Source organism: Cimex lectularius, unplaced genomic scaffold, assembly GCF_000648675.2.
Source record: "Cimex lectularius strain Harlan isolate CLEC.00 unplaced genomic scaffold, Clec_2.1 scaffold361, whole genome shotgun sequence".
In the NCBI taxonomy this organism is placed as follows: Eukaryota; Metazoa; Arthropoda; class Insecta; order Hemiptera; family Cimicidae; genus Cimex; species Cimex lectularius.
In genome coordinates this window covers 60,697-83,216 of record NW_019392946.1, presented here as the reverse complement: position 1 = coordinate 83,216, position 22,520 = coordinate 60,697, and the positions used below count along the sequence as shown (strand labels likewise).

Sequence of the window (22,520 nt, the reverse complement as noted above, 5' to 3'; positions counted from 1 at the left end):
ATTACCGTCCATTTTTAATTAATATTTAATTAAGATATTTAAAATTATTAAATGTATATTGCAATTGATTAAATATATGTGAAACATATTAAAACATCAATAATTAAATATAATCACTATAAAATGGATATTAAATTATTTTAACTATATTTTTAACCACAAGAGCTTTATTATAAGTATTTATAATATATCATTTTAAAATTTATGTACAGCTAAATGTGTTTTTGTATTCAACTGAGCATTGATTAGATGATAGGTATTAGACTCAGAGATTTAGAAAGACTGTAAATTATACAATTATTATACACGCTGTTTACAATACTTCAAAATGCATTCCTCTATGTAAATACAATCTATCTAGCATTTATAAACTCATAAAAAAAAATTATAATAGCTGCCTAGAAAATAATAGCGATTTTTCTTCCTAATTGGATCGTCTCTGGAATGTTTTTGGATATTTTACATTTGCCATATCTTTAACCAACATGTTTTAATGTAATTTATAACTGATTGGTTAGTTATATTGTTACTGTTGTTATTATTGTTGCTATTGTTAAATATTGTTCAGCCAAAAATTCTATTTCTCTTGGAAATAAATTCTTAAAAAAAAAAAAAAAAATCATTGAACTAGTGCCTATTGTTTTTGATTCATAAAGGATCATAAATAAATTATAACTTAAGTGTAATTTTATTAGATAGAATTTTTCTATTTCTAAAAGATCAGGAATTGTGTATCATACTTAAGTATGCCATTGTTAAAATATGTTTTCTTCCCTTAAAACTAAGGTTTTCACGCTTCATTTGAGTTAATTTGTTGCACTTTTTGTTAAACTATTTCCAGCTTTGATGTATGAATTTCAACTTTAATTGTACAACCTTTTAATTTGGTTTTATCACGAGTGAAGAATTTTTTTTTTTTAATATTTCATTTAATAATGCCACCCGTTTATGATCACTAAAAGTTTCAAAAACTTTTTGTATTTGATAACCAGTTGTTAATATAAATCACATTGAAAAAAAGTACAAGTAAATAATATTTCTAGTCAATAGTTACTGTTGTATGATGTATATTGACTTATCTTTTGCATATTACATTTTAATTATTTTTAAAACCAACCGAGAAAACTAAATGTAACTATTGTTTGTTTAGGGCGTTAGCTTAAGATAACATTTATATTGTGCATTTTTATAAAACAATGTTTTATTTAGATTGACAAGGTACAGGATTTACTTTATAATTGCAGTTCAGTGATCCAAAAATGACATGCACTTCAGTGCTGTACCAGTTACATTCCTTTTAGAATATCTTTATAATATTTTGATTTTTTTTTGTCATATAACAAAGAATATTATAAGAAAAAAAAGTTACCAATCATATTTTGATTGCTTTCCACCCTTTTATTTCTTGAATTTTCTCATCCAAATGGGTTTAATGTATTCTTTATCTTTTATGTTATTTTTTCAATAACTGTATTTTTTATGGCATATCATTGTCATGTAACATCTTTAGGGTTATTTTTCAGTAAAGCCTGTACAAAGCAATGTAGCAGCACGGAATTTTCATCCGGTGTAACTATCGCCTGCAATTCATCTTCTGGATAGAAGAAAAGTTTCAGTTTGAATGAATGCAGTTTTTAGTCTCTTCTAATCTTGTCACAAGTTTCGAGGCAACCAACCCAATTATGGGTAACTCGGAGAAGTTCATTGTATCTGTATTTCTGTACCAAGAAATAAATAAATCGGGTGCCAGACTATTTTTCCAGGGAATACTGATCGTAAGAAATAATAGGTCTAGTAGACAACAACAAAACAGCACACTCGATCAAAACTTATTCCTGGTTGGCCAACTCACAGCAAAAAATGTATAACCAGCTAAAATAAACAAACATATATACTTATAAGAACTAAAAGATAGTCTGATCTAATTTTCAACGTCGCGCTCAACGATCTTGTACAATCTCCTCGAGATTCTCTTGAGCTCCTTGGCAATCTCACCAATTTCTCTCTGCTTCTCACGAACTGCCTTGAGGTCCTCTGGAGTCCTGTAATCCAAAAACCATAAAAAAATGTCCAGAAAGTGATTTTTTTTTTTACTTCCATCTCTGCAGGCCAGCCCCTCCCCTCTTTATTGCTCCGACTGGGCCCTTGCTGTTCTACTTATGCTCTTCTCCTCTTCCCGAACCGCCTGAGCATTTTAGACCCTACGCAGTCATCGCCCAGGTTTCTTATGGAGTCCTCCATCTGATTCGGCCACCCTATCCACTAAAAAAAAGTCTATTATCTTTCTTCCCTTTTTCAACCTTCAACAATGGCAGCAATTCAATTGTGTTGCTGAGGCAATTTTTTATCACCTGTGTGCACTTACATTTTGTTCTCAGGCAACTCATTATCAGATTATATCAAATCTCAAATTCAAAATTTGGGTAAACAATTTAGTATTATTATTATATTACAATTAATTAAGGTTTTTAGTTGAGATGAAAAAAAGTTAATGGCACGAGAGGGATTCGAACCCACGACCTTCGGCTAGATACACTGCTGCTCTACCACCTGAGCAATCGTGACCTCGGACATCAACTCAGTGAATTTAATGATTAAAATGAAGTACACTTCACTAAAGCTCTCCGTCGCCATTTCAATTGTCGTCGAGAATCCAAACTGATTACACGACATTTGAAAAATGGCAAAAGGAGGGAAAACTCATAAGGTGGGGTTGAGATGGGGAGTTGATGTCCAAGTGGATCGATGTCACGATAGCTCAGGTGGTAGAGCAGCGGCGTATCTAGCCAAAGGTCGTGGGTTCGAATACCTCTCGTGCCATTAACGTTTTTTCATCTCAACTAAAAACCTTAATTAATTTTAATGTATTAATTGGTCAAGCGGACCACGAAATTAGTGAATTTAGGAATTATTATTATATTTTTAATATTTAAAGTGTTGGAGAGAGTCAGTCAACCGAAAATAAAGAAAAGAAAATGAAGCTTCTCGGGCATCAACAGAAAGCATGGTTTTAAGCTGAGAAGATCACACCTGGGCAGATGCTTTAGCCACAGTCGGTCGTAACGTCTGTTATATAGCCCATGTCCTGAGTGCCATGCTGTACCATTGAAGATGGTCTAGTGGGGGCACCGAAGATAAGTTAGAAGATACGACTGCCAGAGGCAATAATTTTATTACTTCTACACCGTGAAACCGTCTGGTCTTTCTTTCTTTGTCCTCTGTTCCTTAGCCTCTTCGGGCTCTATCAGAGATTTTTGCATTTGCAACTTGCACTGCCAGACGGTCGTAAACCTTACTCCATCAAGCATTAGTCAGATATATATTAACTTATCTGTCCGGGATGGACCGCGCGAAGGAGCTTGATCGGGATCTGGAGCGGGTTTTCCTTTTATTTTTTTTGTACTTTTTTCCTTTTTTTGTTTCCAATTTATAGTTACAGTTTACAATCTCCCATTTTTTTTTTATAAATAAATAAATACTAACAATTAAATAATACATGCAATTTATAAATAGAATTCAATAAATATCACAGCCAATTTTTTTTTCTTTCTTTTTTTGTGCCGTGTCGAGTGGAATGATCCAAGACTTAATTTTCATTATTGCGTGGGTGAATTGCTTTGTGGCCAGAAAATTCTCCTTTGTGTCAACCATTTTCGGAGTTAGCCCTTCATTAATCCCTCTGTGGTTTATTTTTCTTAACCAAATTTCTCTTGGTACAGCATATCGTTCACATTCAAATACCACATGTGATAACATCTCCTCTGGTGATTCACATTCGCATATTGGTGATTATTTTAGGCGGAAGGAATATAACTTAGCCTTGAAGTCCCCGTGATCTGTTAAAATTTGACATAAATAGTGGTCAAGTTCCACATGCTTCATTTTTTGACGTTTATCTATGTTTGGGAAAAATCTATACGTCGTCCTTCCTTTTGTGTAGTTGGACCATCTTCTTTGCTACTCGTGAATTCCCCAATCTAATATGGCCGATCCGTTTTGAAAATTGATGGATGTCTCAGCGTCATTATCTAGCTCCCATTTTATGGTGTCCATTTTTAATTTAATGTCTATTGGGAATTGACCTGTAATTACCTGGAGGGATTCGGTTGAACATGTTCGATACACCTTTGTGCATAAAAGTGCTCTTTGTGCTTGAATTAGCACTCGCTTCGGCGGTACATATACTAAAATTGGAATGATACAGAGAAGATTAGCATGGCCCCTGCGTAAGGATGACACGCAAAATCGTGAAGCGTTCTACACTATGAAACCACAATTTGACCACTTCCTTGATAGGTAGTCAACTCCATATGGTCCATAATGTATAGGTGAGCTCTAAAACAGTTATCAGAAGGCCTCATGAAAATAGCTTAATCTCTTGACGCCCTTTGTACTAGTGGATCTGATAGAAAGGCGACTATTTGAAAATCAGCATCTTGCTTGGACATTTTAACAATGGGGGGCTGTCCTTTTCACAGATGAATGCCAGTTTGGTTTGTGGCAATCAGATGACGGACCGTGTGCAGAAAGCTGTTTCGTGTGCCATGCTGATCCCAGCCTTTCAAAGACAGTTCATGGTATGGGGTGGAATCATAGTCCATGCCTTTACCGATTATCATTCAGAATGGATCTTCAATTGCTCTAAGGTACATTAAGGATGTTCTTCCAATTCGCGCCATTTAGTGGAACTATATGTTATTGCATGGTAATGTTCAACCTTATGTAGCTTGAGTTGTCATCCTACACTTGGATTGCCGCAATGAATTGACCAGCATGAATCCCATAGAACAGTTATCGGACATGACAACAGATTGGTTAGACATCACTTGCTGCCTTCAACAAATGTTGAAGAGCCTCAAACTGCTATTTTTCAAAAATGGAATTCTGTCTCACAAGAGAAAAAACAATTGCTTTATTTACTTGCTGCCTAGAAGATTTAAGGCACCCTACGAGGCCAGAGCGTTTGTGTTATTTAGAGCAAAACCAGGTCATCCCAGTATCCACGTACATGGTATAAAGATATTGAATAACAGTTTTTTTAATGTATATATTTTTTTTAATGAGGGGTTTGCAACAGCAGAGGTCATGGCAATCCCATCAACCTCTAGAGTGTCGGTTACAAAAAGCCCATTTGTAAATATGGAGTAAGCTGAATTCAAAACCACGACGCTGCCCCGAGTCGGTGTTAGTTACACAAAATTGATGACACCACCAACAGGTAAGTAAAAATGTAAAATAGACCCTGTAGCAGAGGTGAGAACCATTTTGCAATACTTTTGTCATATATTCTCAGTTGGGATGCATACCCAGAACCACAAACGAGGCAAATTAAAGTCAGACGCCCTAACCACTCAGCCACCGCAGTCAAATAATTACCAATGGGGTATGATTTTAATATTAGCTATGTTAAAATGAGGGCTGTCTACCCTTTGGGTGTTGTGGGTGAGGGATCAAACCACTTTACAATACTTTCTCCATATTATTCACAATTAAAAATCCACGGGGTATGCTGGGATTCGAACCCAGAACTTCTAGCATGGTAAATGTATGCAAGCTATGTTAAAGCACCTTGTTTCACCATTAAATCAACTTTTTAAAGGTTCATTCACTGAAATGGAAAAAAAAACTGATGAGCCAGAAAATACAATTGAATTAATAATGTGTAGAGATTAGTGACCGTTAATCGATAGTTATTCAGATATCGTGAGATGCGGTCAGGTGTGATGTAGGTTTCAGAAAAACATTTTCTTTATCGTGCCAACGTTTCGTCTTTTATTGAGATCTCTTCAGGCACTCTCAACACGACACGCAAGGATGGCACTATTACACAGAAGACAAACACTTTGAGCCCTGAAGATGATCTCAATAAAAGATCGAAACGTTGGCACGATAAAATGTTTTTCTGAAACCTACATCACACCCGACCGCATCTCACAATATCTGAATAACTATGAATTAATAATTAACAATTTTAGAAAAGATAATGAGATAAATTAATGGACATATAAAGCAAAAAATGCTCAAACACGACATTCTTATGGCTAAATGCGAGGACATTTAATGTATACGCCTAATTACTTTTTATGTGGAATGAAAGTAAGGTTAAAAAAAAAATAGAGTTAATATTCATACATATTTATTTTTACACTCACATCACTGTACAAATGGGAATGGAATGAACACAAAAACAACCAAACAAAACTCTACTCTAGGGGTGAGTTTATTCAGAAAATGAACTTAACCCAAACGGTGCTCACCTACACAATTTTCCACAGTTTCCAGCTACTCCTGGTTTCTTCTTTCTGCTATTGCCTTGACGCTCAACAGTCGACTCATCTGGCTGTCCTCTTTTTGACTTTAGCTGAGGTTCTATCCTTTCTACTACTTTCCAAACAAAATGACTTCCTCCATCATGTTGTTCTTCGACTGTCGACTCTATTTGACTTGTCTGATTGGCTGTCCCCTTTCTGACTCTAGCTGATTGAGTCTATCCTTTATTCTGCTTTGCAAACAAATTGACATCCTATATCGCGCCGCTCGTTGCAAGTCAACTGTTTTGACTTGTTTGCCTGTCCCCTTTCTGACTCTAGCAGACTGAATCCTCTGACTGAGTCTGCCCTTTCTGCTGCTGCCCAGGCACTGAACAGTCAACTCACCCTGAATTGGGTTGCTCTTTGACAGTTGACTCTGACTCATATCGACCCTCGATAGTCATGTCTGTCTGACTGACCCATTTTTGCTTTTCCCAATCTAATCCCTTTTATATTGGTTTCCCAACAAGGACGGAGGGGAAGGAATGCCCTTCTTGCAAGCTTTGGTCATGACCTGGTTGTCCTGCAACCCGTTGTAATTCTAGAGTGCTTCTATTATGTAGCTCTCTGGTCCTTTGTTGATATCCTTACAGTGTAATGCAAAGTCCGTCCAGTTGACAAAGTCCCAAATTTATGGTGTCCCTCAGCTTGATGAGCCTTGTCCAATATGCGAAAACTTTCCCTCAATAAATAACTTTTTCTTTTTTGTTATTTATTGGGGATATTGCTTGTCGCATTTCTGCAACCTTCAGGTTTTTAAAAAACATTCCTTCGTTCAGTACTGGGTTGGTGAGCCCTCAGTAATAACTAATCCTAGCTTACTTATTGTCTGTGTGTTGATGAACTCATGGTGAACCGGCATTGGATCATTTGCAGGTTAGTTGAACTATTCAAACGTATTTTGGCATTGTGCCATCTCAATCTAGTTCCATACTGAAGATGAACTACTGAACGCGGTTGAGAAGTTCAACAAGTCCACGATGATGACAGACTAAATAAGTGACCCAGTGCCGGTTCAGGATTACTTATCCTAACTTATATTAATATGTGGACTGGCTTACTCAATAAAAATTCATTTGTCTTTAAAATATATCTTTCCACTGGAGCAATGGATGAATATGAAGTTCTTTTATAGTCTGCTGAGATGATCTACTGCTAATGCAAGTTTCCTTATGTTGCTTAAACAACCTGCTGAAGCTTCTTGTAAAGATTCGTCAGATGATGAAATCGTTTGTAATAAATACTATAAAATTTATCACTTCGTGAGATATAGTGTCATATTAATAATAGATTAATATGACTTACTGGTACGACGCCGCTATGATGGAGTGTCACACAGTTGAACGGGTCTTGTGATATGTTATTCAAGGCAAGTGCGGTCGTCCTGTGGACTCTCCTTTCTTTGCTCCCCATGTAAGTTACAAGAGGTGCAACTGCTCCTAATCGTCCAAATTCAAAGCAATTGTTTCCCCATTTACAACACTGAGCTATAGCCATAGCGAGGTGTTCACGTAGATCATCCTCTTCCTGCAAATTGGATATGAGTAGAATGTTTTATTTGTGATACTTTGTCTGTCTTTTGACACTGACAGCATGGACAAGATTGCAAAGTAAAGGAACAACACCATGGTCTGTTATTACTGCTAAATTATCCTGATCTTGTGCTATATGGGCTAAAGCAGCGCATACACTTGCCAAAACCGCTTTGTCTTTACTCTTTAAAAGGCTTACAATTAATTCTAATCCTCCAACCAAACTTCTGACCGTCTCTCCACAGTCCTGAAAAAGAAATATGAAAGTTTTATCAAATGGTATTTTCAGAGAATAATTATTTACATTAGAATTGCTAATGCAAGGAACCAAGGCCCAAGCTGCGCTGGCTTGAACTCGGGGTGATTTATTTTTCAGCAGTGACCAAATTAATCTTACTCCATCGAGCTCCTCTATTTTAGCCATACATTCAACTTCATTTCCACATTCTCCAAGAACTTTTGTCACATTTTCTAATAAAGCTCGATTTGTTAAATTCAACAACGAAACAAGAGCTTCTATACCACCACTTTTACCAATATTGTCTCGATTGTGTTGTAATTTTGCACACTCGGCAAGGGCTCCAGCAACATTTTTTAATACCTACATCAAACAATTTAATTAGGCAACATTGTTGTAAAGAAGAATGCGTAAATTGACCTGTTCATCTTCATCTTTCAAGAGTTCAACAAGAACTGTTATAATATCAAGTTGATCCAACCTTCGAACATTATCTATCGACTTTGCACACTTCCATATTGCTCCTGTTGCAGCCGACAATAGAGCCTTATCCTCTTTATTTTCCTCTTTGCTTATTAACTCGACAAGCGGCTCTAGCCCGCCGAATTCCCTGACTAATCTCCTCGTGTGCTCGTCCTCTGCACACTTGAAACACATATCATACAAACACCATTACATATCACAAATCAAGCTTTCATTATGTTATACCTTGAAAATAGCAGAAGCACAGTGCTTTTTTAGCAGCGCATTTTCCGCAGAAAGAAATCTAACCATATCACCAATCATTGACTCACTTTGAATGTCAAGTTGATAACATCTCTGTAAATATTAAAGAACTGTGCTGGAAAAAATGATCATTTGCTAATTCATGATTTTTCTTATGTAGAAAAAATTTTCAAAAAATTTTAACTTTCACACATCAAACATCTTACTTAGGTACCTAACCCTTATAATAGAAGACCTAACCCTTATAGATAGAGCCACCCAAAATAAGAGTAGTTTTTGAACCAAGTATCTCGGTCCACCTGTTATGTATTAAATGTCTTGAGATAAATATGTAGTGAAAGTATTTGCCATCATGAATGTTTGGAGTATATACATTGATAACCTATTAGCCTACTTAGCTCTGTTAGTAAGGTACTCGAGCATGTTATGCTCTCCTGCAATTCCTGAATGAAAACAGCATCATTATGCTGAAACAAAATTTGGACAGCCACTCCCCAATTAGCCAGGATAATAGATGACTATTAAGTTTAATGTATAAAAACCTACTGGCATGGTTTTGATAGATTTCCAAACATACACTTTTTGGCATAATAGTACAGTCAACAGGATACTTCTCACCCCAAATAATAAAAATAGTCCACTACTATCTCTTATCCAGAAAATTCTGAGATTCTTTTCGGTCATGCCTGTCCCAACTTAGAAACATTCATTGTTGATGGTGTTCCTCAAGGCTCTATCCTTAGACCTGTCCTGTTCTTTGTATATATCAACAAAATACCTCTCTTTTTACTCTTCCTCTTGAGGATAGATATAATGTAGAACAGGTTAGACTGCGCAATGTGCTGAATAGTAAGATTCTTCAGCTGTTTGAAAACTAAAATTAATCATAATAATAAAGAGGCAATAGTTTTCAGAAAGCATTGACTGTTATTGTAAATACTAAAATTGAAGGTGTATCTGTGTCATGGTCTGAGTCGGTCAAATATCTTGGGGTGATATAGCTAATGATAAACAAGGGCTTAGCGGCTATTCATGTATTTTTCTCTATGCTTTGTCGTCAGTTCAGTCTGTCATGGGCCAATAAATTTGTGCTAACAAACATTGAAGCTGGTGTTCCTCAGGGCTCTGTCCTTGGACCTAACCTGTTCAAAAGAACACCTAGCCCAAAGAACGTAAAAATGGCTCTCTATGCTGACATTGTTGCTCTCTACTCTTCCTCTTGGAGGAAAGAAATAATATCGAACAGGTTAGATATTGCAATGCAATACGACTTCTGTACGAAGTGGTCAGGCTGATGCTTATGCGTGTCCCTCTGGGAGTCTCACATGCAGGACTAATGCCACCAAACTGCAGGCTGTGTAGAACAAGTTTCTAAGGCTGTGATAGACTCACAGTACAATGCATTCTTGTGATGGAATAATCAATAATTTTTTAAACAATGCAAGGCTAGTACCAGTACAATCTGTTCCCAGTTATGTAATTACAGTTTGTACGACAGTTGTACAGAGGAATAAAGAATGCTCTCCTTTAACTTGGAGGTTTTTTAAAACTAATTTCCCCATAAAAACAAACAATGTATTGTAATAATAATTTTATTGTAACTTAACCAGCTGGAGGTAGTTTCTACAAGATGATCATCCTTAACTTCTTGATCATCCTCTATTGCTATGGGTTGTACTACCTTTGCCAAGTATATTTCCATACCTCTGAGATATGTACTAGTTCATAGCCTAAAAATGCTAACCACTTAGGTTAATTTTATTCTTTATATAAAAGGTGATGGAGGAATATTGCTCTCACAGTCACTTTCCCTCCTGCTAGAAGGAATCCAAGGTCATATAATGAAACCTGGAAAGTCACCAACTAATCCTACTAATTATAGACCTATCAGCCTTCTCAGCACAATTAGCAAAATATTTGAAAAAATATTACTGACATGTATATACCGTCACCTCTTCTCCAACAACATAATATCTGAGTGCCAACATGGGTTTCGTCCGGGATTAAGCGCGACAACTCAATTATCCAGAGTTGTCGATCATGTGACACTGAATTTTAATTTAAAAAAACACACGGGGATGGTTTTGCTCGACATGGAGAAGGCATTTGAAACGGTTTGGCACAAAGGTATTGTCTATAGGTTTATAAAAGACAAATTCCCAAGCTACATTGTGAGAATAATAGCTATCTACAAAAAAGGACATTCAGGGTAACCTCCAATGAAATTGTCTCACCACTGTGTAAAATTCCCGCTGGAGTTCCACAAGGTTCGGTTCTAGGGCCAACCTTGTTCAATATATTTATGAATGCACTCCCTAGGCTAGACTGTGAAATAGCTATGTATGCTGATGACATGATACTGTTCATCGTGGAGGGTAAGTGCTATTACTAACAAATTGAACCAAAACCTCCATAGGATCGTTAGGTTTTGCCACAGATGGAAACTCCGGTTAAACACAACAAAAACTGAGGCAATTCTATTCACAAAACGACATCCTATACATAGGGAATTTATAAGAATCGGTGACTCAAATGTTCCTTGGCGCAATAGTGTTCAATACCTTGGTTTACACCTCGATAGCAAGCATAACTTTGGTACCAACACTTGTAAAAAGGTTGATAAAGGGAAGTGTGCTATCAAGACTCTGTTCCCTTTAATGTGTAGAGAATCTGGGATTCGCCCCCAAAATAAACTCATTATATATAAAACCATAGTCAGACCAATGCTGTTATACGCCTGTTAGGTATGGAGCTACACAAGTAACACCAATGTAAAGTGCCTACAAACCATTCAAAATAAATTTTTAAGGTTAATTACATCCTCTAAAAGAAGTGTTCGTATAAATTATATGCACGGAATTTTAAACATCCCATACATTAAGGATGGTATCAAAAGGATCACTAGCTTCTTTTATGAACGTAGCGCTGAGAGTACAAATATGACAGACAGTAAAGAATGTAGGAAACTATAACCTCAACAAAAATTGGAAACACAGGAGGATCAAACACATTTTAGTATGACTGCTTTGTATATTTATTCACTGTGATATTATTTATTAAATTGTTTTTTTTTTGCCTTATGATCTTTGCATATTAGCCATGTCGAATTCTTATAGATGTTGTTCAAATTGGGGGTTATCGGGAAAAAAGGGCCAGAGGCGACGGTGGGAATCGAACCCACGACTGCGGTGTGAGAGTCTCTCATGCTAACCACTCGGCTACCGCGGTCCCCATATTAAATTAAATTGTTAATTTTACGGTTTATATATGTATTTATTTATTTACCAAATTAGTAAATGTCAGACTATGTATTGTCACAAGTCTAATCAATGATTTTAACTCATAATAATTAGTAATTATTGATTAACTTGCTTATTTATTAACTTATTTATGAAATTAGCTAATATTAAAGAAATGTGTTGTTTATCAAACTTATCTATTGTACATATGTAGTCAATGACTTATGATTTATAATTTATAATATATGTAATTATTTGTAACTTCCCTATTTATTAATGTATTCTTTCTGCAAGTGGTTTTTAGTATAATTTTCACCACTGTTCTTATTTCTCTAGGCCAAATCAACAAATATTGTAAATATACTTAAGCCCTCTGCCACAAGGATGTATAATGTCCTAGACATTTCCCCTTGTAGTCACTTTGTACAAAATGTATGTAAAAGTATCTAATAAATAAACTATATAGGAATATTGAATACTTTATTGTCAAACTGACAAGTGCATAATGATACAACCTAATGCAAATAAGTAATATATTTAAGTATGAATGATATATAAGTTGTTTATAAGTTGCATGCATGAATGGTCACAACCGATAACACTGGAGACTAACTTCAGCAACAAAATTGACTTCTATCATTTGTCTAATAACATAAGAATAAGCCATTTTCATATCTCACCATGACAAGCATGACAAGTTTAATCATAATAATAAATTAAATTAAGAAGAAAACCATAAATAACTATATCTTATTTAGGTTATCTTTATTTTATGAAAAGATCTTTATACGGCATACCCAATGTTTTTCTACTAAAAACATTGCACAACATATAAAGTTGAAATTTTATAAAAAAAAGTGTCATTACTTCAGATGAACATTCATCAATTGTCCCAAGAGTGTAAAGTAGAATATCTTCATGTACTGATGAAAGAAACCTGGCTAGTATTGAAACAAGGCCAGCTTTTCTCATTAATTCTTTATTCCGCCTTGATAAAGAAAGAGCCCACAGTGCTTTTCCACTGCCAGTCACTATGTTTAAAATCTGTAAATAATGAAGTTAGGTTAATATTGGTTGTTTTAATAATATTCTTATCTAAATACCTTCTGTTCAGCATCTGTTAATGAGCTTGTAGGTGTTGTGAGGAAACTCTTTGGAACGTCTAAAAGGTCAACCTAGAACACGACATTAAAAAAACCACACATAATATTTGCTTGGATTGAATATTACCAGTATCGGTATGCCTCCTGCATGTCTGACTAGGTTCCTTGCTTTTGAAGTAGTCGCCAAGTAAGAAATCGTCGTCGCTGCTAGACTTTGAAGCTGTGGTTCAGACGATTTGAGAAGACCGACAAGAAGTGGAACGGCGCCAAGTTCAGTCAATTCTTTTTTTACATCGTTCTTCTCTGATACAGATTCTAATACTTGCAGGGAGCCTAACTAAATTGACAAGTAAATATGCATTGGCTCTTTGTATTATTTAAAAAATACATACCACACATTTGTGAACGTTTGTTTCCAACAAGTTGATTAATATTTCCAAACCTCCGATATCCTTAATTGCCAACAAGGCTATATCTGAATTCAAGTCAAGATCTTTCATACATGCCAGGGCGATTATTGTGGCAGTTTGATTTCCGACCTGAAAGTTGAATGATAAGAGCACCATTTTGGTTGACGATTTACGCCCTTGACCACGATATATTTACATTACATCTTTTATAAAGTAGTTGTTATAAATTAAAAAATGAGATATCATCAACGAAGGAGGGGAACTGCATAACAGAAGCAGCCCTGTCCATTGTGTGACCATTCTTCATCATTTCAATATACTATAAAGGAGAAGAATCTAATAATTTTCTTTCTGATGCATCAAAAATCAATTTAATCCCTCGTAAACTATTCAATGGATATTGTTAAAATCCATTGTTTTAATGGAGTTGAAATATATTGCCGTGTAGATAAGGCTGAGGCCTCATTTCATTGCCTCGGCCCTGCATTTCTCTCCTGCTTTATACTTATGGTACGTTCTGTTTAGTATATAAAAAAGGGTCTACCTGCATTTAAGTCAGACTAATACCTAGACTTTTTGTCTAGTCTCTATGCTTATGAAAAAGAACTGTCACCAAATCTGGCCAACCCATTGCTACAGATGGCTCAGAGGAGTGATAGGACTATATATCTCCCTGACTATATATCACCTAAAGCATAGTACGCATGGGATTCTTTGTCGCGGAGCTACATCTGGGATTCATTTTCTTGCATCTGGAACGCTCGGCAAAAATGAATTTTGAATCTGGTATGCTGTGTTTTAGTATTTTTGAATCCTATCCAAACAAAATTTCAGAATCCCGTTCCCATCTAAGTGTGTCAAGAAGATCGTGCCCATGCTTATTCCGATCCTTGAATATCCCACGAATCCACCAATGTGGTGGCTTTTTGGCTTTTTCACTCTGTAGAGCTACATAAAGTGCTACTGCAATCCCCGAGAGCGCAACCTCGTTTGACATGGCTCAGACACAAACTAGACGCAAACACGATTTCCGAAGTGATAATATTGCGGGCGAAGAGTCTGCGACAAAGAGTCTGAACAAAGAATTCCAGTGCATACTAGGCTTAAGAGACGACGATGTTCTTTTTTGTCCTTGTATCTTAGAAAATCTTAAAAGAGATTACACTTAGATCCTTGCAAGATCAGATTAATTTTTCCAGGGTTTTTGGTCTCTATTGAGCGGTTGCTTTGCCTCCTCATTGCATAACCTAAATGGATCATTGAATCCATGTTGTAGGTGTTTGCAGATGCCGGGGACTGGTAGTTCTATCACTTCCCTGCGTTCAGCCTTCTCTAACTGTAACTGTGAGTTTGCCAGTCTTGGTGAAGGTTGTTTTAATATAAGTTTATTGTGGCTAGCGCCCCCTTGAGCTTATCCACTTGTCCTTTGTCTTCGTTGGATCCATTCTGTTTTTTTTTGTTATACCAAGAATGGTTCAGGGTCTACAGGGTGTCCCTGTTCCTTCTGACGAAACTCAGGGAATCGATTCTACTCTTTGTTTGGAGCAAAAAATGCTCAGGAGAAAATTTTCGGAAAGTTCTCTATTTTGAAGATATTCGTCAATTTAGGTTTTTTCAACTTTTCACTACCTTACCACATAAAAACGCTTACAACTTCCAAAATGTTGAGACTACAACAAATCCAATTAGACCATTTGAAAGAACGCTAAATTTGCTGTAAGATACTTCTTTACAATAATCTGAACGACATAAAATGTTAGCCAATATCAGTTGGAACATGTCAAAATTACAAAATTTAAAATTTTGGTCATGATTACAAAAAAATACCTACAACTTGTCAAATTTTACAAAAACTTCTTCATCTAATATGCTTTATGTTGATATATCCAGGTTTTTAAATAACGTTCTAGTAGAGTTGAAAAATAACAATTGAATGTTCGAAAACGTGAGCTAAGGTAAATTAGAAGGGGAGGGGCATAGAAATTCAGCAAGTCATTTATGCATTCGAGAAGAGGGAAAACATTTTGAGAATTTCCTCTGAAAAGTTCCCCCTTTGTTGTTAGGTACTTGCTACAAGAAGAACCATTGAATTTTATTGTATGAAGCTTTCTGGTATGGTTTTTGTGAGATTACAGATGTGTCATTTTTATTTTACAAAGCGAGTTCTAATTGATTGATTTCTACTCCCCTTCAAATTTACCTTAGCTCAAGTTTTCGAACATTCAATTGTTATTTTTCAACTCTACTAGAACGTTATTTAAAAACCTGTATATATCAACGTAAAGCATATTAGATGAAGAAGTTTTTATAAAATTTGTCAAGTTGTAGGTATTTTTTTGTAACCTCAGTAGAAAGTGCAATCATGACCAAAATTTTAAATTTTGTAATTTTGACATGTTCCAACTGATATTGGCTAACATTTTATGTCATTCAGATTATTGGAAAGAAGTATCTTACAGCAAATTTAGTGTTCTTTCCAATGGTGTAATTTGGATTTGTTGCAGTCTCAACATTTTGGAAGTTGTAAGTGTTTTTATGCGGTAAGCTAGTGAAAAGTTGAAAAAACCTAAATTGACGAATATCTTCAAAATAGAGAACTTTCCGAAAATTTTCTCCTGAGCATTTTTTGCTCCAAACAAAGAGTAGAATCGATTCCCTGAGTTTCGTCAGAAGGAACTGGGACACCCTGTATATATGGTCTTGCAGCTCCTTCTCTGGCCAGTATGTCTGCTTTTTCGCTACTCAAAATTCCTTTGTGTCATGGTACCCAAGTATCATCAGGTTGTAGTGTTTCCCCAGGTTTTGCAGATTTTAGAAAGAGAATTTGGAAATTTTTTTATACTGACTAATTTTGATGTGATTTTTTACATGCTAATGCTTTAATAGCTGCTTGGCTATCTGATCTTTTGAGCATCTAAATGTAATCTCTATGAAGATTTTCTAAGATATAAGGACGAAAAAGAACCTTGTTGCCTCTTAGGCAATGCAACCTGTACAGGGAAATATATAGTCCTATCCCTCCTTTGGGCCATCTGTAATTGTATCAGTGAGTTGGCCAGTTTTGATGGCTTCTTTTTCATAAGCATACTGAGTTACTAAGTCTAGAGGAACAATCTAGGTATAAATCTAACTTAAATGGAAGTAGACCCTTTTTGATATACTAAAGGGAGTGTACCATATGTACATATACAAATATGAGGCAGGCGAGAAATGCAGGGCGGTGATGAAATGGCCTTATCTACGACTATATATTTTCACCCCATTAAAATGATGGATTTCAACAATATCCATTGAATAGTTGACAGAGGATGAAGTTAATTTTTAATGCAACGAAAAGGAAATCATATGGTTCTTGTCCGTTAGTCATTAGTTAGTTAGTTGCCGTTAGTCCCCATATAGTTTGATTGTTTTTGGAGTCTGGATGAGCTTTTCCTAGCTTCTACATGATAGGGTTGTTTTTCTTGTATAGTTACATCGTAAATTGTTCACTTATTCTTTTGTTTTTTGAGGACCTATTCTGAGATGGTATCTATGTTTGATTTTGTTATACAAAATATAGGTTATGGGCTTAGTTGGTTTGAAGATCTTCCTCTGACCAATTTGCCAAAATTCCTTCATGGCTTGGCATCCAAGATATTACCAGGTTGTTCTTTTCCCAGTGTTTGGAGATTCACCGACTGTTTTGGATGTGACCCTTTTTCGTACAAATGCTTGATGTCTGTACTTATGAAGATTTTTTTGCCTCTTCCTCTTGTATGTTGTCTGATGAGAGTTACATAATAGAGAACCTTTTCAATTTTCTAAAGCTGATATTTTATCTAAAATGTAGAAAACTAGGAAAATAGTTGAGTTTCCTCGGTAGCACTTGTGTGAGGGTGGTGGTTGAAGCTGCCGGCGGGTGCTGTGGACTTTTCTGTTGTCCATTATTTTTTTCAAGACAAATTATCAATAAGGTGTATTAGTAGGTTATTTATGCATAGTGGTTCCTTTACAAATTTTCTTTAAAAAACTTTTTAAGTATTTTCAGGACTGCCGCCGTGTGGTAGGTTTAATGCAGAAATGATTCACGTACCTTGATGTACTTCAGAAGTTTCTGGAGATGCCAATATTCGGATGGCAAGTCCGACTTGTTTGTCGTTGTATCGTCGTGCCATTTTTCTTGGTCTAGAGAATCACTTTCTTCTGAATCGCTGTCGGACATTTTCACCCTTTTCGTAGCAACGGGACAACAACTGCATAACAACTCGCTCGGACATTCACAAAATCAGTGCATTAACTCGCTTGTACTCGTGCTTTTCTTTATTAATTGGTCCGTCAGTTACGTTTCGGTGATTCGCCATCTTCAGAAGAACCAGCACAATGAGGATAGGCAGACCAAAATGATCGTTAACGGCCAACTTAAAGTACAAAAATTCTAAAATTTGTTGATTTCTTTTCTTTTATTATGAAAGCTCCTTTATAGAACAGTCACTTACAAAAAATCCTTTTGCTTTCCGATTAGTACTACTTCTGGGTCTACTTGTATTGGAAAAAATCATGCGAAAATATAGAGCGAGACGTCCCACTCCATTGACTACTGAAAATTTTAACTTATAATTTTTATACTCTATGCAGGAGTATAACTAACACTGAAAAAGAGTTTTACCTAAAAATAATCATTAATTAACGGTCACTAAATACTACACAAAATATTATATTTGTAATGGTGGACCAATAGAGGTAAAAGAGAAAAGTACAAAGAGAAAAGAGAGAGAAAAGTATTATATTGTTTTAAAATGAAAAAAATATGGAAAAACGAATAATTCTACATAAGAAATATTTTACATATAAGAAAAATTACTACAAAAATAAATAAAAAAATAAAATAAAATAGAAAATACAAACAAAAACAAACAAATGTTAATCCTCATTTTTATGAACGGATTTATTTAAGAGTATTAAACATGAACATTTTTAAAACAAACACCTTTTCTCGTCTTTCCTTTTCTCCATTTTAATCCAGTTGTATTCTCTGTAACCATGGAAAGACATCATTATGAACCAGAAGTTCGCAATATTATTGAGAGAATGAGTCATCCAGGTCATCGGAAAGTGGATATCGCAGAGGTAGTTGGTGGTTTCTCTGGTTTCTCAGATGGTCTCCAGGGCTTTAGCCCGATTCCGAGAGATTGGAAATAAGAGCACTGGTAATGGATCTCAGTGCATTTTGACGCCAAGGAAGGACAGAAATATTGTCATTGCTGCAAGTCGGAACTCTGTCCATAGTGCCGGCCAGATCCTAAATGAAATACAAGATGTTTTGGCAAGGTCTTTATCAATACAAACGATTCGTACTTGGCCTCACATCGTACGCCTCTTTGAGACATCCTGCAGCAACAGCCCGCCACCATCAACTCAGGAGAATCATTAGGTTCCCGCACTCGTTCGTCCTTAAAAGAACAATGAGGATCTTTAACGTCCGCACCTAGCCGTTCAGGCCTTATAGGACGTTTTGATTCTCAAGATGAGAGCTGACGCACCTCCGCATTTTAGAGCACTAACCAGCTGCTATAGATTAATTAGTGAAGGCAGCTGGAACCATAAGGGAAACAACATAGGTCACTCGAAAATTCTACAATTATTGAGTAAGGTCAACAACCAACTACTAAGCGTTAGCGATAAAAAGGTTAAAACACCTTTAGGGAATAAGCACTTTCATGTAGTTACTCCCTGTGATTATAACTATAGTGCGGATGATGACCATCGTAGCCTAGACTGCTTCACCGATGGCTCACTCATTAAGGACAAGGGAAGCGGTGCTGGAATACATATACCTAAATTAGGGATCAGCATCTCCTCCCCTCTTGGTAATAACACCTCAGTCTTTCAGGCGGAGGTCTGGGCCAACAATGTTTGCTGCAGAACACTCATGGATAACAAGATTAAGAGAAAAGATATTAGAATTTTTTCCGACAGTCAGGCCAGTCTTAAGTCATTACAAAAAGAGTTATCAACATCTAGGCTGGTAGAGGAAACCGTTGAACTTATTAATAGGATTACTACCAGGTACGAGAATAGGGTAACCCTCATATGGATACCAGCTCATAAGGGGCACTATGGCAATGAAGAGGTGGACAGCCTGGCCAAAGAAGGCTCAAATACTGCGTTTGTCGGGCCACAACCGGTATTACCTCACTCTATGAGCACGGCGAAAGAGAGTATCAATAACTGGGGCATGAAACAATTCCTTAGGGAGTGGAATTTATCCCCCGGACACAGGCAATCGAAAGAGTTTGTTAATGCGATCAAACCAGCTGAATCGAAATGGCTAGTCTCTATCTCAAGGAAGGGAATTAGGAGGCTGATAGGTATTCTGACAGGCCATTGCCCCTTGAGAAGACACCTCTTCATAATGGGTATTTTACCAGACCCCTTTTGCCGCTTCAGTGAAATAAAAGAAGAAACGGATCGACACTACCTCGCAGAATGTGATAGGTATGCCAGGGATAGATTTGAAACTTTTGAAGGAGAGGACATTGCTAAATCAGTCCCCAAGATAAAATGGTCCAAAATCTTGGGGTTTGTGAACAGGTCCAAGAGGTTTATGCAGGAGCCGACCAAGACCCGGACCTTTTAGGGATGGGGTACGAGTCTACCTAGGCATTTAACCCCTCGGGTCTTGGTCGCCCACCCTGTGTAATATATATATATATATATATATATACCTCCGCATACGACAGACGAGTGCTACAGCATTGGTGTAAAGGCAGTCCCGGCCCCGAGGAGCCAACCTCGCTCCCTGCTTGCCCAGTCCCAGTGGTCGGGTCCGCATTCAGCATCGAAACGTATGCCGTGCGCAAAGGGCTACCTAAGGCTACCTACCGAAGGGCTCCGGCAGGCACTGGTGCAGCAAATGCCTAGAACAGACCAATTGGAATGCTGTTATGTTTATTGATGAGTCGTCTTTTCTGTCTGTATAGTGATAGCAGGCGCTGAAGTGTCTACCGAGAACAGGGGTACGTAAAATGCCCCAGTTCGTGCTCCCTTCAGTACAGTTTGGAGGAGGCGGTGTAATAGTCTGGGCTGGGATTTACACTGGAGGACGAACCGGACTCCATATTGTTGAAGGCAACCTCACCGCAGTCCGTTATGTCCAAGAAATGATCGTGGAATAGACCTCAAACAAGGTATCTCATTGGCAGGGATGTTAGATTTCTAGATAACAATGCGAGACCTCATAGATGCAGAGTTGTTCATAAATGTTTTGAAAACCTGGAAATTTCCCATCTGCCCCTTCCCCCATTGTCTCCAGATCTCAATTCCATTGAGCACGTGTGGGATGCGTTGCAGCGAAGGCTTTTCGATCATCATCCGCAGCCAGTTGTCCTGCAACCACTCAGTGCAGCGTTGCAACATCCATGGAGTGAAATTCCGTATGAAATTAATGACAACTTTATTAACAGCATGCTTAACGGTGCACAGAAGCTTTAGCTAACAGAGGACATTATACACGGTATTAATTGTTTAAAACAATCCAACAAACAAAATGTTGCAATTAAAACCTTTTATTTTGTTATTTTTTAAAATACCTTAATTAAAATTTTTCTTCAGTAAAAATCGTAATAATTTCTAATAAATTTTAATGCGATTTATAATAAAACTGCTAGGGAAAGTAAATACTACAAAATTGGCAATATCGCTATTCATTTTTGAGCAGTTTAGTAAAAGAAAAAAAAAATCCGAAATCGAAGTACCCAAAAGGAAGAAACTACATCAAAGTTATATTTGGCGTAAGGTCATTGTGTGGGTATCGTAGAGTTGATATATTTGAAACTTTACAGAAATTTTACAGTGGTTTAGAATCCGTAAGGCCGTAAACTTTGTCTCTGTAAATCGACGAGGACCGGAAATATGCAATAAAATGTTTAAGGAGGTTGTGTTGATTTCATCCTTATTTTTCTCGCTTATAATGGTATAAATTAAATAAACCTTATTCACATAATTATTCAGAATCGTGAGATGCGGTCTGGTGCGATGTAGGTTTCAGAAAAACATTTTCTTTATCGTGCCAACGTTTCGATCTTTATTGAGATCATCTTCAGGGCTCAAAGTGTTTGTCTTCTGTGTAATTGTGCCATTCTTGCGTGTCGTGTTGAGAGTGCCAGAAGACAAACTTTGAGCCCTGAAGATGATCTCAATAAAGATCAAAACGTTGGTACGATAAAGAAAATGTTTTTCTGAAACCTACATCACACCAGACCGCATCTCACGATTTCTGAATAATTATCGATTAACGGTCACTAATCACCACACACTTATTCGCATAGGCTAAAAATCGAAATATTCAGCTTTCCAGCGGTTGTAATAACGTTGAATTCGGATAAAATCCAGAGGAGTTATGACTTTTTAAGTGGTAACATATGGTTGAGGACACGCGTGTAATACGCGGTTGACACACCTTTTGGGCCAAAGTCCCCGTCCAAGTCGGCCAACAAGTCTCATACAACTGAAAGTCATCTGTATATTTTGTACGTGGCGTGAAAAGGAAGTAAAAGCAAAAGAGATACTAGATGTATATTGAAAATAGAAGAGGGCCTAAGATGGACTCCCGTCGAACTACAGAATTAACAAAGCCAATATTAGATCTTTTAATGCTGAAACTGACTTGTGACCGACTACTCAGATATGACAAAAAAATTACAAGTGGTAGAGATGAAATTAAATTTTTGGCGAAGCGAAAAGACGAGATAATAGTTGCTTGCGTTTCTGTAGGATTAATATTTAACAAATTATTGTTAGTCTAGTCAGATGAATATGTTGATGGATAAAATTATTAATGCAGTCATCTTCACATTTTGTAAGTGACATGAAAGGAAAACGAAATATTGGTGTATATGGAAACCAGAAGAGGGCCTAAGATGGACCCATGTGGAACTCCAGAATTAACAAAGCAAATATCAGACACTGATGATTTGGGGTATA

The 22,520-nt window shown here is 36.6% G+C and overlaps 1 protein-coding gene and 1 non-coding gene across 2 annotated transcripts; one reads left to right on the top strand and one right to left on the bottom strand.

Annotated features, from left to right (window-relative positions):
- Nucleotides 1-4,160: 4,160 nt before the first annotated feature.
- On the top strand, nucleotides 4,161-4,267 carry LOC112127898. The gene has a single exon (XR_002910772.1). It is a non-coding gene; the product is annotated as a U6 spliceosomal RNA (small nuclear RNA).
- A 1,886-nt stretch (nucleotides 4,268-6,153) lies between these two features.
- On the bottom strand, nucleotides 6,154-17,786 carry LOC106663271 (armadillo repeat-containing protein gudu-like). The gene is made up of 11 exons (XM_014387973.2): nucleotides 17,632-17,786; nucleotides 13,542-13,688; nucleotides 13,277-13,486; nucleotides 13,150-13,221; nucleotides 12,914-13,090; nucleotides 8,790-8,900; nucleotides 8,502-8,726; nucleotides 8,148-8,444; nucleotides 7,902-8,090; nucleotides 7,617-7,838; nucleotides 6,154-7,554 (listed from the first exon to the last, which is right to left on the bottom strand). Exons 1-11 carry the CDS (start codon nucleotides 17,758-17,760, stop codon nucleotides 7,441-7,443), a joined length of 1,893 nt encoding a protein of 630 aa, XP_014243459.1. The 5' UTR covers nucleotides 17,761-17,786; the 3' UTR covers nucleotides 6,154-7,440.
- Between the last annotated feature and the right edge of the window lie 4,734 nt (nucleotides 17,787-22,520).

Excerpts from the sequence above, each read along its gene's own strand:
- LOC106663271 (XM_014387973.2), bottom strand. The coding sequence starts at position 17,760 with ATGTCCGACAGCGATTCAGAAGAAAGTGATTCTCTAGACCAAGAAAAA. Across the intron at positions 7,839-7,901 it reads TTTGCAATCTTGTCCATGCT|GAAGAGGATGATCTACGTGA; the intron begins GTCAGTGTCAAA and ends TCCAATTTGCAG. Across the intron at positions 7,555-7,616 it reads ATCATAGCGGCGTCGTACCA|TATTTATTACAAACGATTTC; the intron begins GTAAGTCATATT and ends TAAATTTTATAG.